Source organism: Aythya fuligula, chromosome 2 (genome assembly GCF_009819795.1).
Source record: "Aythya fuligula isolate bAytFul2 chromosome 2, bAytFul2.pri, whole genome shotgun sequence".
NCBI lineage: Eukaryota > Metazoa > Chordata > Aves > Anseriformes > Anatidae > Aythya > Aythya fuligula.
This window is the reverse complement of record NC_045560.1, coordinates 2196090-2207672: the sequence shown is the minus strand read 5'-3', so window position 1 is coordinate 2207672 and position 11583 is coordinate 2196090. Positions and strand designations below refer to the sequence as shown.

General features: G+C 43.7%; 1 protein-coding gene across 2 annotated transcripts in view; it reads right to left on the bottom strand.

The window, feature by feature from the left end:
• Positions 1 to 541: 541 nt before the first annotated feature.
• ALS2CL (ALS2 C-terminal like) overlaps positions 542 to 11583 on the bottom strand; it is a 44022-nt gene continuing 32980 nt past the window's right edge. For both annotated transcript variants that reach the window (XM_032183341.1, XM_032183342.1), the window contains exons 16-26: positions 11259 to 11386; positions 9857 to 10030; positions 9148 to 9241; positions 8427 to 8584; positions 6832 to 6900; positions 6157 to 6330; positions 5252 to 5294; positions 4786 to 4847; positions 3386 to 3535; positions 2173 to 2269; positions 542 to 1876 (exon numbers count right to left, since the gene is read on the bottom strand). In XM_032183341.1, the coding sequence (XP_032039232.1) occupies positions 1805 to 1876; positions 2173 to 2269; positions 3386 to 3535; positions 4786 to 4847; positions 5252 to 5294; positions 6157 to 6330; positions 6832 to 6900; positions 8427 to 8584; positions 9148 to 9241; positions 9857 to 10030; positions 11259 to 11386 (1221 nt within the window). In that variant the 3' untranslated portion in view covers positions 542 to 1804. The remainder of the gene's footprint in view (positions 1877 to 2172; positions 2270 to 3385; positions 3536 to 4785; positions 4848 to 5251; positions 5295 to 6156; positions 6331 to 6831; positions 6901 to 8426; positions 8585 to 9147; positions 9242 to 9856; positions 10031 to 11258; positions 11387 to 11583) is intronic.

Sequence of the window (11583 nt, the reverse complement as noted above, 5' to 3'; positions counted from 1 at the left end):
CTTATGCTTGTTTACATTCTCAAATGTAGGCAGCTGGAGGTTTTCTTCCTTACAAGAATAAGGTGAGGTTTCAGAGAGACAAGAAACAATGCTTTCAAGGTGATAATCAGGGTGCTGATAGGAAAGCATGTTTGGTTTTGTATTCCCCAGTCTCACTGCATGCTGTGTAACTGGTATTGGCACCAATCACTTTATAGAATTGCAGTGAATTCCATGGGTGCTTAAAGGGCTTGCTTAGGTGAACAATACTTTTCATTTCATGTCAATGCAAGTCTAGCTTTTACACTGAGAACCCAGTATCTCCGCCTACCCAGGATCAGTTTAGGCACTGCTGTCCAGCAGACTTCATCCACATTTCTGCAGGGAAAAGTAGCACAAAAGTTGGCTTTATTGGCTCTTGCAATTATATTAGGAATTTTGTATTTCAAATTATTCCATTCCCATAGAAGTGAGCAAGCAAGCCATGTATTTTCTAAAGTTAAAGGAAATTCTCACAAGAGTCTGAAAACAGCAACAGGGTTGAAATAAATATACAAACCTGGAATCTCTCTTAAAAATTAAACAGCTTTATTTATTTAAATACAGTTACTGTAAAACATACATTAGGATACTCTCATACCAATATATTAACTATTGTAACCAGTGTACTATTTATTAAAGCATAATACATATGACAAACAGGAAGAAACAGTCTGCTGAGTTTTGTTTTCCTGAAGTCACAGACTTGAACAATTTAAAAGTCAAACTATAAAAAAAAAAAAACAGCAGGTTAAAATCTAGTTCAAAAGAGCTTTTGCTCTAATATGCACACATTAGTATTTTCATCTGATAGCAACAGCATACCAAATATCCATTTGCCTTTTTTAAAGGCAGAATAAAAACCAGCCCCATTTTAATCTGATTTGTACCCCTCACTGGTGTCAGTGGGTGGTCCGTCAGCACAAGGCTGTGCACCTCAGAAAAAAATCAGTGTTTTTGCAGCTTTGTCAGCGCAGAAGGCCATGTGTTTTTGTGTATTTTCGCCCCAGAATTTGAGACCTGTCACCTTTTTATTGGGCACACACAAACCCCTGCAGAATTACAAAGCAGCACCAGCAAGTTCAAGGTGCAAGTGTCACATCCCTGAGATCTGATAGGAGTCTGCAGAGTATAAATACAAATTATACAAGTATCTTAAGAAAGTTAGTCAATAGCAGCTTTACAGTGCAATGAAGAGGTACTGAGTTTGGCCTAGGGAGGAAGAGGAACAGAAATATCTTAGGGATACAGGAAAAGCCACCTCACTCCAGGTACAAGTTGTTTAGGAGTGCAGAGACATCTCTGTTGCCTGTGCCACATTTCTACCACCCAGAAATAGTCCCACCAAAATGCCTCTCCAGGCTTCATTTGACCACTTTCTACAAAACGACCTCTTCTCCCTTATGTCAGTTCACCAGTGCAAAACAAACACAGCAACTGAGAGAACAGTTTAAAAAGGGGTTTTGGGGGAAAGAGGCAGATTGCCATTTTTAGGAAAGCGAAATAAATCTATAGGGCAAAAAGAAACCTTGACCGCTTTCCACAGAGATTCCCCAACACAAGCTGAGGTTGTGTATCGAAGGCTTCAAGCCCACAGCCATCTGCGTGTCTGCGCTTTGCTGTCGTAGCTACTCTAAGAGAAAAGCCAACAAGAAAGCCTCTGAAAAATAACCATCCTTCCCTTCCTGCAGGCAGCTGGAGCAACAGTGACTTGATGCCTTCTTCATCCAACAGTGCTTGGTAAACAAAATGTAGTAGGGAGGAGGCTCCCTTCTGGTCCTGGGGCTCAGGAGCTGGGGCTCAGGTGGCAGTTCTCTCTCTGGTGGAGTCTCATCCTCTGTATGTGCTCGTAGCAAGACTGGGTAAAGAACAAAGCAACCCATTAGGGAAAAGTTTAGGAGCTTTGGAGCCAAATTTTGGTCTCCAGTACACAGAGTGAAGCTGGATTGCCACCCTAAGCTAGATAAAAGATTAAATCTGCATGTTGTAAGTTAATGATAAAAGTATTTTGACTAGAAGGAAAAGAAGAACCTGTGCTAGGCATGTGAGCAGCCCTCTAAAATTGTACAAGGGTTGTGAGCATCAGTGTCTCCACCAAAAAAAAAGATTTCCTATAGCTTCTTGAAACAGTCGCTGATAATAAAATTTCCTCACCTCCAGTGCTGTTAGCAGGAAGTCATACAGTCCTCCTTGATTAGTGGGGTCCATCAAGTCTCTGATCAGATGGATCTCAGCTCCCAGGTGCTGGATTCTAGGGAAAAAAGAAAAGCTACAACTGGAACAAAGCCCTGGGTACCAGCATTTCTGGGCACATGTTTAAAATCAGATTATGTAGAGAGGGAGGCACAGGTCTGGAAATCCATTGCTGATTCCCTGTGCATCACCCTAATCTTCAGGAGGCTGAGTCCTTGAAGCATCCTGCGTGACAGGATGTCAGTGAGAATGCTCAGCCTCTCTGATTCCACTCTTCTTTCACCTACAGACAAGAAAGATGCCTGGCAATACAAATCTATATCACACAACGGTAGCAAAAATACATAACAATAACATTTAAAAACAAACAAACAAAAAAAAAAAAAACTTCTGGATTTCAAGACTCAGCCCCAAGTTTAAACATTTCACTTTTTTTTTTTTTTTTTTTTTTAAAACATTTACAATCATTCCTATACAGGAGAAGTCCAATTACCAGGTGGTCAGTATTCAAGACCTTCCTAGTCTCCAAACTGAACCACAGTGCCTCATCGAGAACAGAAAATTGAAGAGATTTCTCAACGGGTTATGAGGGCAGAGCAAGCGAGACACCAACTAGGAGTCAACCCTAAGCTTTTCACCCTCAAAACAGAACACAAAGTAATCCACCAGCCTTTCAGCAGCTCTTGCAAACCTCTTGAAAAAGATCCAGATAGGACTAGTGTCTGCTGGAAGGGCAGCAAGGTGAACACAACATCTTTATTGCACATCTGCACTGCACTGGAGTTGATTTAAAGCCTGTTGTCTTCTGATTTTTCCTCCACATCTCTCTCAATCCATGAATGCATCAACAATTGACCTTCAAAGACCACATATTCCTGTTTTCTATGATAATCTGGGATGCCAGTCAGACTGCATTTCTCATGACAACCCTGAACCACCCTCTTGGATAAGAGACAGCCAGTCCCCAACCACGTTAGGTCACGGCCAACACCATCAGGCCACAGCTGGCAGACCATAGCGTGCAAGAACACAAATACAGCTCAGGAAAAAAAAAAAAAAAAACACATTAATACACAACCCCTTGTTTTTCTAATTAAAACTATTGGACCTGGAAATGTGCCTGACTGAGGTAGCACACAACCATGGGACTGGGAAGTGAAAAGGTGCCACTTACTTAGCTCGCGACACAACGTACATCAGCAGGGGCAAGAGGTCGTCCATGGGGAGCTTGTAGTCTGTCTCCACCACCCGGGACACGGTGCTCTCGATCTCCTCGTACGTCTTCTGGAGGATCAGAAGCTTTTCACGGGGATCCACTGTGGTGCTGTCAGTGTGAAAACAGCTGGGTCAAAGATGCTACCACTACACGGGTCAAGAGATAAAGCAGTGGCACTTCAAAAATAAAAGACTTAGAGCAGACCTTCACACTACAAAAAAAGTCTGTCAATCATCTTAAATGGCAACACCAAAAGGCAGTCAACAAGGCAGTGCCAGGAGGCATCACCACGGTGTAATGAACTCCAGGTGGACCTTGAGCCTCCCCAGGTCCTGAGCACCATAATGCCAACCTCTCATTTTAGGTAGGACTAACCTGAGTCACAGTCCCTCAAATAAAATTTAAGCAGCATGGAACAAATCACTTTGGGCAGCTCTACCAAGGAAGTGTTCTCGTAGGGTAATAATACAGTTGTCACATCTATAAAGTTGGTTTTCCTGCCCATCACATCCTACAAAGGCACTCACCTGCACTGCCTTCCCCAGACAGAGGTCACAGTGACTTCCCAAGGGGTCTCTCACCAGGGCTAGTATACTAAAGGATCTGAGGACTCCACCTGATACAGCTCTCAACACTTCTCTGCACTGTTTTATCTCCCTTCCCACATCCTCTAAGCCAAAAAAATCAAGCAGAGCTTCTAAAATTGAACTCCACTTTGCTAACATTAACATCTTGGGACACCACACTGCCTGGATATCCGTCACCTAGCTCCATCCATGCATCCAGAGCAATGGGTTTCTGTTACTGAGAGGGTTGTGAGGCATTGGAATGGCCTGTCCAGGGAAGTGGTGGAGTCACCATCCCTGGAGGTCTTTAAAAGACATTTAGATGTTGAACTTAGCTATATGGTTTAGTGGAGGATTTGTTAGTGTTAGGTCAAAGGTTGGACTTGATGATCTTGAGGTTTCTTCCAAACTAGACAATTCTGTGATTCTGGGTTATATCATGACCTGGCAGTCACAGACAGGCCCAATTTGCGAGGCATATTCACATGAGCAAACTCAATTTCAAAGCTAGATTTTACGGAGGAATTTTTTCTCAGCAAAATTATATGGAGATATTTTCCAGGCGAGGATTGCATTTAAACACTTTAGATATTGTCTTGACACTTCTGGAGGGAAAGAAAATTTCTACAAAAGATACGTTATAGATTCAGCTGAACAAACGTCAAATAGTTTTTCTTTAAACAACCTTGCAGGCTGAACCACATATGCTTTTGTAAGCAGGTGTGTTGTTATGGCACCTCCCAGAATAAGGAAAATCCCCATCAGCTCTGACTGTTAAGGCTGGTGACTTACATCAGCTTCTGCAAGCACTCCGTGGCAGACAGGAAACACTTGTCTTTGATGAGGGACCGCCTCTGAAAAGGAGACAAAGAGTTGTGCCTCTGGGTGAGCATCTCCTCAAGAGCCACCCCATGGCTCCTCAGTGCTGGGCACAAAACTAGTGTATTTTTTGCCCACTGAGGGCAAAATAAAACTCCTGTAGACAGTGCTGCACTGTTTAGATTGGAACTGTAGACATCCAAGTGTGTTCAAACTTAGATGTCTTTGAAAAGACACAGAGCAGAGCAAATATTCCCACCCAGAAATACTGATATGCAGTAGTTACAGGCCATAACTAATCATCACATGTCATTTAGGATTTCTGAGTGCAGTGCGGGGTCTCTGGGCTCACTCAGGTGAAGCTCAATTGTTGGCCAACATGTTGGCCCTTTGCCACCCCAATAACACACCAAAGGTAGCTCTTAGGGCCAGCTCTTACCTGGTTCGTGGTCAAGGTGAGATCTTTCAGAGGCCAAAGGTGTCTGAAAGGAGATGACAGAAAAAAAAGGTTTAGAAGGCAGATGTCCATGTCTTAACTCCACCCTAAGTCAGTCTTGACTGTTCATATCTCTTCGCTCAAGGTGATGCAGAAGTCACAGTGGTGCACGAGGCTGAGTTCTCTACTCTTATTACATGGCTATGGGAGAAAAAATAGGTCGGTCATTGACCTGAAATTAGGGTTTGTTTCACCAACAGATGCTCCTGTAATAATCCATGGAGAGATTTGGCACTTTCAGGTGAAAATCTTCTCCCTGGGTCTAGACTGAATCACATTGGGACACTGGGTGTCTTGCTACACCACTTAGACCATTGAGCAGCAGATGACACAGTTTTAGAAAACCTCACATGTCTCTTGAGTCTGAGTCATTAAGTCATTAGTCTTCACATAACGTTTCCAAAGATGGATTTCACTGAAGAAACGGGTGAAGATGTCTGTTTCCGCAGCCTTTCCCCTTTCTCGAGACTGTGTGCCCATGCAGCAGGTACCATTTGGTGGTCTACACTCCTTTCTGAGGCATATCTGTAAATTATATCCTATTGTTTCCAAGTTGGAGGAAACCATTTATTTGGTGAGTTAGAAATGAAGAGTTTTGCTAAAGTAAAATTAGCACAGCTAATAGCAGCTTTCCACTAGTCAACGTTGTCCTTCCAGACAGCAGTGCAGGCACTCCATGACGGGACTTCCTCCAGCAGGCTAGGGAAGACTTCAATGCTACAGCTAATGATGGAACAAGGGACCAACATGGTCTAATTCCGTCCCCCCCAATGCCATCAAACCTTCCCTGGCTGCCAGCTTCCCAGCTGATATCAGAGTATATCCTGAGATGAAAAAAAGCCACTTACTTCTGTACGTCCAGAAACTCTAGCAGCTTGATGTCAGGAAACAGACTTAGGTCCACAATCCCTTGACAGTAGAGGTCATCTTCTCTTTCATGGTAGAGCATGTAGAGCATGAAAAGCTCAGGGTAGAAGCAGGGCAAGATCAATGGCAGGACCACACTGCAAGCCTTCTGGTCACTACGGCAGAGACAAGCACAGCTGAGTCCTGTTGGGACTTAGGTCCCCCCAAAATATTCCTAACATCCTATTCTAGGAACATTATGTCTTCTGCCTTCTCTGCCATGTTTCCTGCAGCACACTCCCTGTTTCCAAGCCCGCCTTTTTCCCCAGTGATGGTATGGAAGGCTCCTGCAGCTAATGTGAAGCATGTGGTGGTGCTGGGACTGCTGTCCTGCACACAACCAGCCCAACAGCTGGTGTGGGTTATCTTACAGGGCTGCATCCCACCTGCCTCCAACTCCCCACACCTTTATTCTGCTACAGAACATGATTAGAAGAAGCTGCTGCTCTGCTACAAGCAAAAATACTGAAAACTCTGAACTCTTAAAAAAAAAAAAAAGTGTGAGATGTAAACCTGTGTCAAATGGACAAATGCAATCACTTTAGCATTTAATGCATTTTAGAAAACACCTCTAGGTTTAAGCAGCCTGAAGTTAAACAGCCAGTGGTGACACCTACCTTGTCTCTCCATCCACACACTTAGCAGGCATCTGGCCTTTCTGTTCCAGTGCCAGATGGAGCAAACCCCTAGAAGAGAAGCAGAGCTAAGTTTTATTTCTCTGAAGGCATGTTTTGTATTGTAGGCATCCTGGTTTGTTCTACATTGAAATCCCTGATTAATAGAGCTTCATAGAATGATCTCTGGCTCCAGGAGCTGTTCTCTATCAACAAACCAAGCCTCACAGTTTGAGGGCATTCTCCATTACTAGCAGCAGATGCCAGAAATGAACGAGTGCTTCACAATATCTGTATGCCTTCTGAAAATTAGGGCAATCAATCCAAAGATTCTAACTGTGGTCTTCATTGAGCACCAGCTCCTTGTATTCTCACTTAAGAAACATGAGGTTTCAGGACCTGCCACACCAGCCAATTCTTTAATCTATCTATGAACGTTCGAGGATGCTCTAATCTGAAAAAGTAGCTTGGGTTTGTCTTGATATTTCTAAGCCAGACTGCTTAATGCTGAAAAAGGCTAAGGAGAGGTTGCTTGTTTTTGGCACAGAAGCATCAGTCTAGGAGACATAGCTAGAGGGATGCTGGCTAAGCTCCCCACACTACACCAGAAAGGTCTTGAGATACAAAGCAAGCTTTCCAAGCACCGAGCTCAGAAGCTCATGTGAAGCTTCACATGAACCAATGCTTAGGTTGGCAGCCCTGTTGTGCTGCTCACAAACACAGCTCAGATCCCTACACTTCGCCCTCTTTCACAACACAGAGGCACAGCAGATGAAGTGAATCAAGTCTGACTCATTCCCATCAGCTGTGCTGGTGTTTTCAGACTGCTCCAGGAGGGAGAACTCTTCGTGGCAGGGCTGACAGCCTTCCTCAAGTACACAAGGCTGATAACAACAAAGCTTTAATCCAGCCTCCTCATTTTAAGGCAATATCTTCCCCAAGTGCAGTTAGAGGCAGAGCTCCCCACCTTTGCCTACTGTGGCAATTCTTATATCTCCTGCTAAACAGATATTCAAGCAGCAACAGGACCCCAATCATGCCTTTGATCCCATCCTTATGTACCCATGGGCACAACCACCTGGCTGAACAACCTCTGTTTGGAGTTCCTACCCACTCCAGCCCAGCCTCAGCAATGCACTCACACTGCACATTGCCTCCAGTTGAGTTAAGTCATGCTAAGCTTAAATTCTTTTTCATTCAGTTATCAATATTGAACACCATTGTTGCATGCTTTGATATACTTTGCTGCTCTTATTATTTAATGACGTTTCTCGCTCATATTTGTACTTGTATAAATCAAGTACATCATGGGTAAGAGCTCACTGAGCGGCTGTATCTCACTGAGATTTAGCCACATTAAAGCCAAACCCTTTGGGTCATGTCCTGAACAATGGACATGACATACTTCCTAGGTCCATAAGAACTTAGTTACTACAAATACCTCTATCCAACACTGTTTTGAATCAAGTCTACCCCCTCCCCCCAAAAAAAAAAAAAAAAAAAAAAAAGTGTGAAATAAAGCAGCATTGACATGAAAGAATTATCCCAACAGTCTTCTTAACAGACCCATTGGAAAGGCGTCAGATTTCTTTACTTACTGGTAAAACTCCCATATTTTTTTCGCATAGTACTTGACTTCCTCTTGTGCCATAGTCAGCAAGTGTCTGTTGGCACCAATCCCAGAATATGTTGCCTGAAAAGCTATTGTCAAGGCCTTCAGCAGCTTTCCCAGTGGATGCAGAGAAGACTTCAACGCCTGCATGATAAAGGAAAATTAAGTTTTACAAGTCCGCCTTTGCCATGAGCAGAGGAGAACACTTAAAGGCAATCCAACCTTCTCTTGTCAGCAGAGGAGAACAAGCCTAGAGGTAATCACCTATAATTTTGGTCTATTTTAACTGCCAAGAGCCCGTTCTCCTCCCATTGTCAGAAAGAAATGTGCTTAGTAGAACTTGCTGCTCTGATGATCTTTGCTGTGATAAGCAAGAGAGAGCAAAGGATGCTCCAGGGTAAGGCTGAGTGCAAAACAACTTTGAGTGCATGGAAGTTGATTAATCATTTCCAGCAGCTGGTTATTCCCTGACACAGCTTGAGAACCGAGAGTAAAGCATTATCAACACTTTCCTGGCCTGTATAGCTGTACACAATATATCAAAAAGGCATGCAAGAAAGCCTTCCTCTTCACAAAGATATTCACACATTTTAGACAAGACTTTTGAAGTCATTGGCTGTATTGTATGTGCTAACAGAAAGCAAGTTTCTGTGACCTTTGTTCATGTCTGATGGACAGACATAGCTCACTGGGATTTTAAACCTTACCTTCTCTAAATAACGCTGTAGTGACTCCAGTTCCTGGTGGTGGACAAGCTCTTCTAGAATATCTTCTATTTTCCAGGAGACATCCTCAGTCCCCCTAGAAAATTAAGAGGTGAGAATGAAAAGCCACATAGGAAAGCTTTGGGATAAATCCCAGCTGGTCTTGCAGGTGGATACCAAGGAGGCAGTAAGACTATTAGAACAAAGGAATTCTGCTCTACCCTTTTATATGGAAATGCACCACCTTATAGCAGCTGCAGTCACCTAAAACTCATCACCTTCAGGTCCCCTCACAGCCAGCCTGAGTTGCATCCTGCACACGCTCATCTGATCTTTTTGAGACATTTTCTTCAGGGAAAATGAGTTCAGCCTGAATCTGCTGACAATGTCAGGTAGGTCTGCTTTATCTAGCAGAGGAACCAGCGATGACTGGCCCACATGCAGATGTCTACATTTAATCACATGAAACCCACCCAAATTTTCATACAGGGGAATCAGCCTCACGAGCACAATAATACAGACAGACTTAAAAGTCATCCTCGTCCAAGAAAGAGATAGTGTCATGGACAAGAAAAATGGGATAATTCTTGGGTTCGTAGCTTAAATGCAAGGCAGACTCAATGTAAGTTGAATGGTTTACTCAAACATAAACCACTCTCCTCTCTACACAGATGGGCTCCTCAGTTGCCACAAGGGCACACGATATTCCTACCTGTGGCAGAAGAGGTACTCCTGAGATTTCCGCAGCTCTTTGCTTGTTTGTATGTGGAACCCTGTAAAAGACTCTTCTGTTTCTTCTTTGCAGCCGGAATGGATGAACTCCAGGAACTGGTCGTAGATTCCCTTCCACCTCTTCTCTACTGGGAATTCCTTGAGGCCCAGCTGACTGCACAACAAGAATGGCATTAGGCTTCTATACACCCCTCCGTATATATATTTCAGACTTCACTTTCAAACACGGGAAGTTCTTCATAATCAGATATCAACATACGAACTATGGAAGCAGAGAAGTCAGTAGTGCCTAGCTGGTGAGTCAGAAAAAGCAACTCAAGTCTATTTGCCTGGGAATGAGATACTTTGGGTCAAGAAAAACTAATTCCCCATGCATGGAATGCCAATAGTCTTAGACTTTGCTGATGAATTGATCACAGGTTTTCTGTTCCACTTATGGATATTTCTGAAGATAGAAAGACTATTTCATTCAACTGAAAGCCTGCAGAAAAGACAGATAGCAAGGAGACAGTTGAGCGACCACCACCAGCAGTTATTGATGTCTGAAAAGCACAAGAAATAGGAGGTGTTTCTGCAATATAAAAGCTCTGCTGGACTGCAAGTGCTTTGAGGAGAACAGATGAACACTTTGAACTGGATTTTGCAAGAAGAATTTGCCTCAGAGGACAGGTAGCTCTTTTTCCACAGGGACTCCCTCATTTAGGTTAAAAGCCAGGCTGGCAGCCAGAGCATCCCTCTGTGGGGCTCAGGCCCAAGGATAAGAGTCTGTTCTGAAGGATGTGGCCTGATAGCTTCAGCTCAATTGCTCCTGTCCTGCACTGGCACCACTGCCTGCATGCTCTGATCCTGGCTCCACACCTTCCTCCCCATAGAGCACAACCCAACCTGAGCCCTTCTGAGCTTCACGTGCTATGCTTCATTCCTTGATTTTTGGTAGCTTTCCTCTCTCTAAAATATCAATTAGTAATATTTGGATAGCAGCACAGAGGGTCAAGAAAGGAGCAAGTGATATATTTCAGCAACCCAGCCTTGTCTGTGTAGCTTCAGACCCGTGTGTATACACAGAAAGGCATGCACACACACATGAAAAAATTACTCAAAACATTCAGCTTCCAAAACTCTCTCCAGCTTGAGGATGGGAGCACCTCTGGGTGGCCAGTGGCAGGACAGGAGAAGAACATCTGGTTTCTGCTTCCCTTTAATTAAGATTAAAGGACAAGCTCGGCTCTCCTTTCTTCCTTCTCCCCTTGTATAAACACTAGTTTTCAGACCAGCTCTTTTAGGCAAGGATTGCCTTCATCCCTGAAGGGACTGGTCCAGTACTCTTCCAGGTATTGTCAAAACACAAATCACAACCCAAGAAGTAGGCTGGTTTTGCTCACGTTTTGGTTATCCTCTCATCCGGCTGTTCGTTCGATGTATTCAGGATGCCTTGTGTCTGCAGACCTTGCCCTGATTTGTTAGTAAAGGTTCCCTCCAGGATGAAACCATTGGCAAATGACAGCTTTCCCTGCAACAGAGAAATACAGGGTTATTCTGCCAAGATCTCATTAGCGAGAGGAAACAAGCTGGACCGAGATCTCAAATTCTCTTTTCGGCAGAGCCAGCTCCTGAAATGGTGACTATGAACAACTTTCAGCACTGAAGTGCACATTTGCAGCATCCAAAACAATAGCATCATTAAGGTAGTGATCATTGGAGACAATA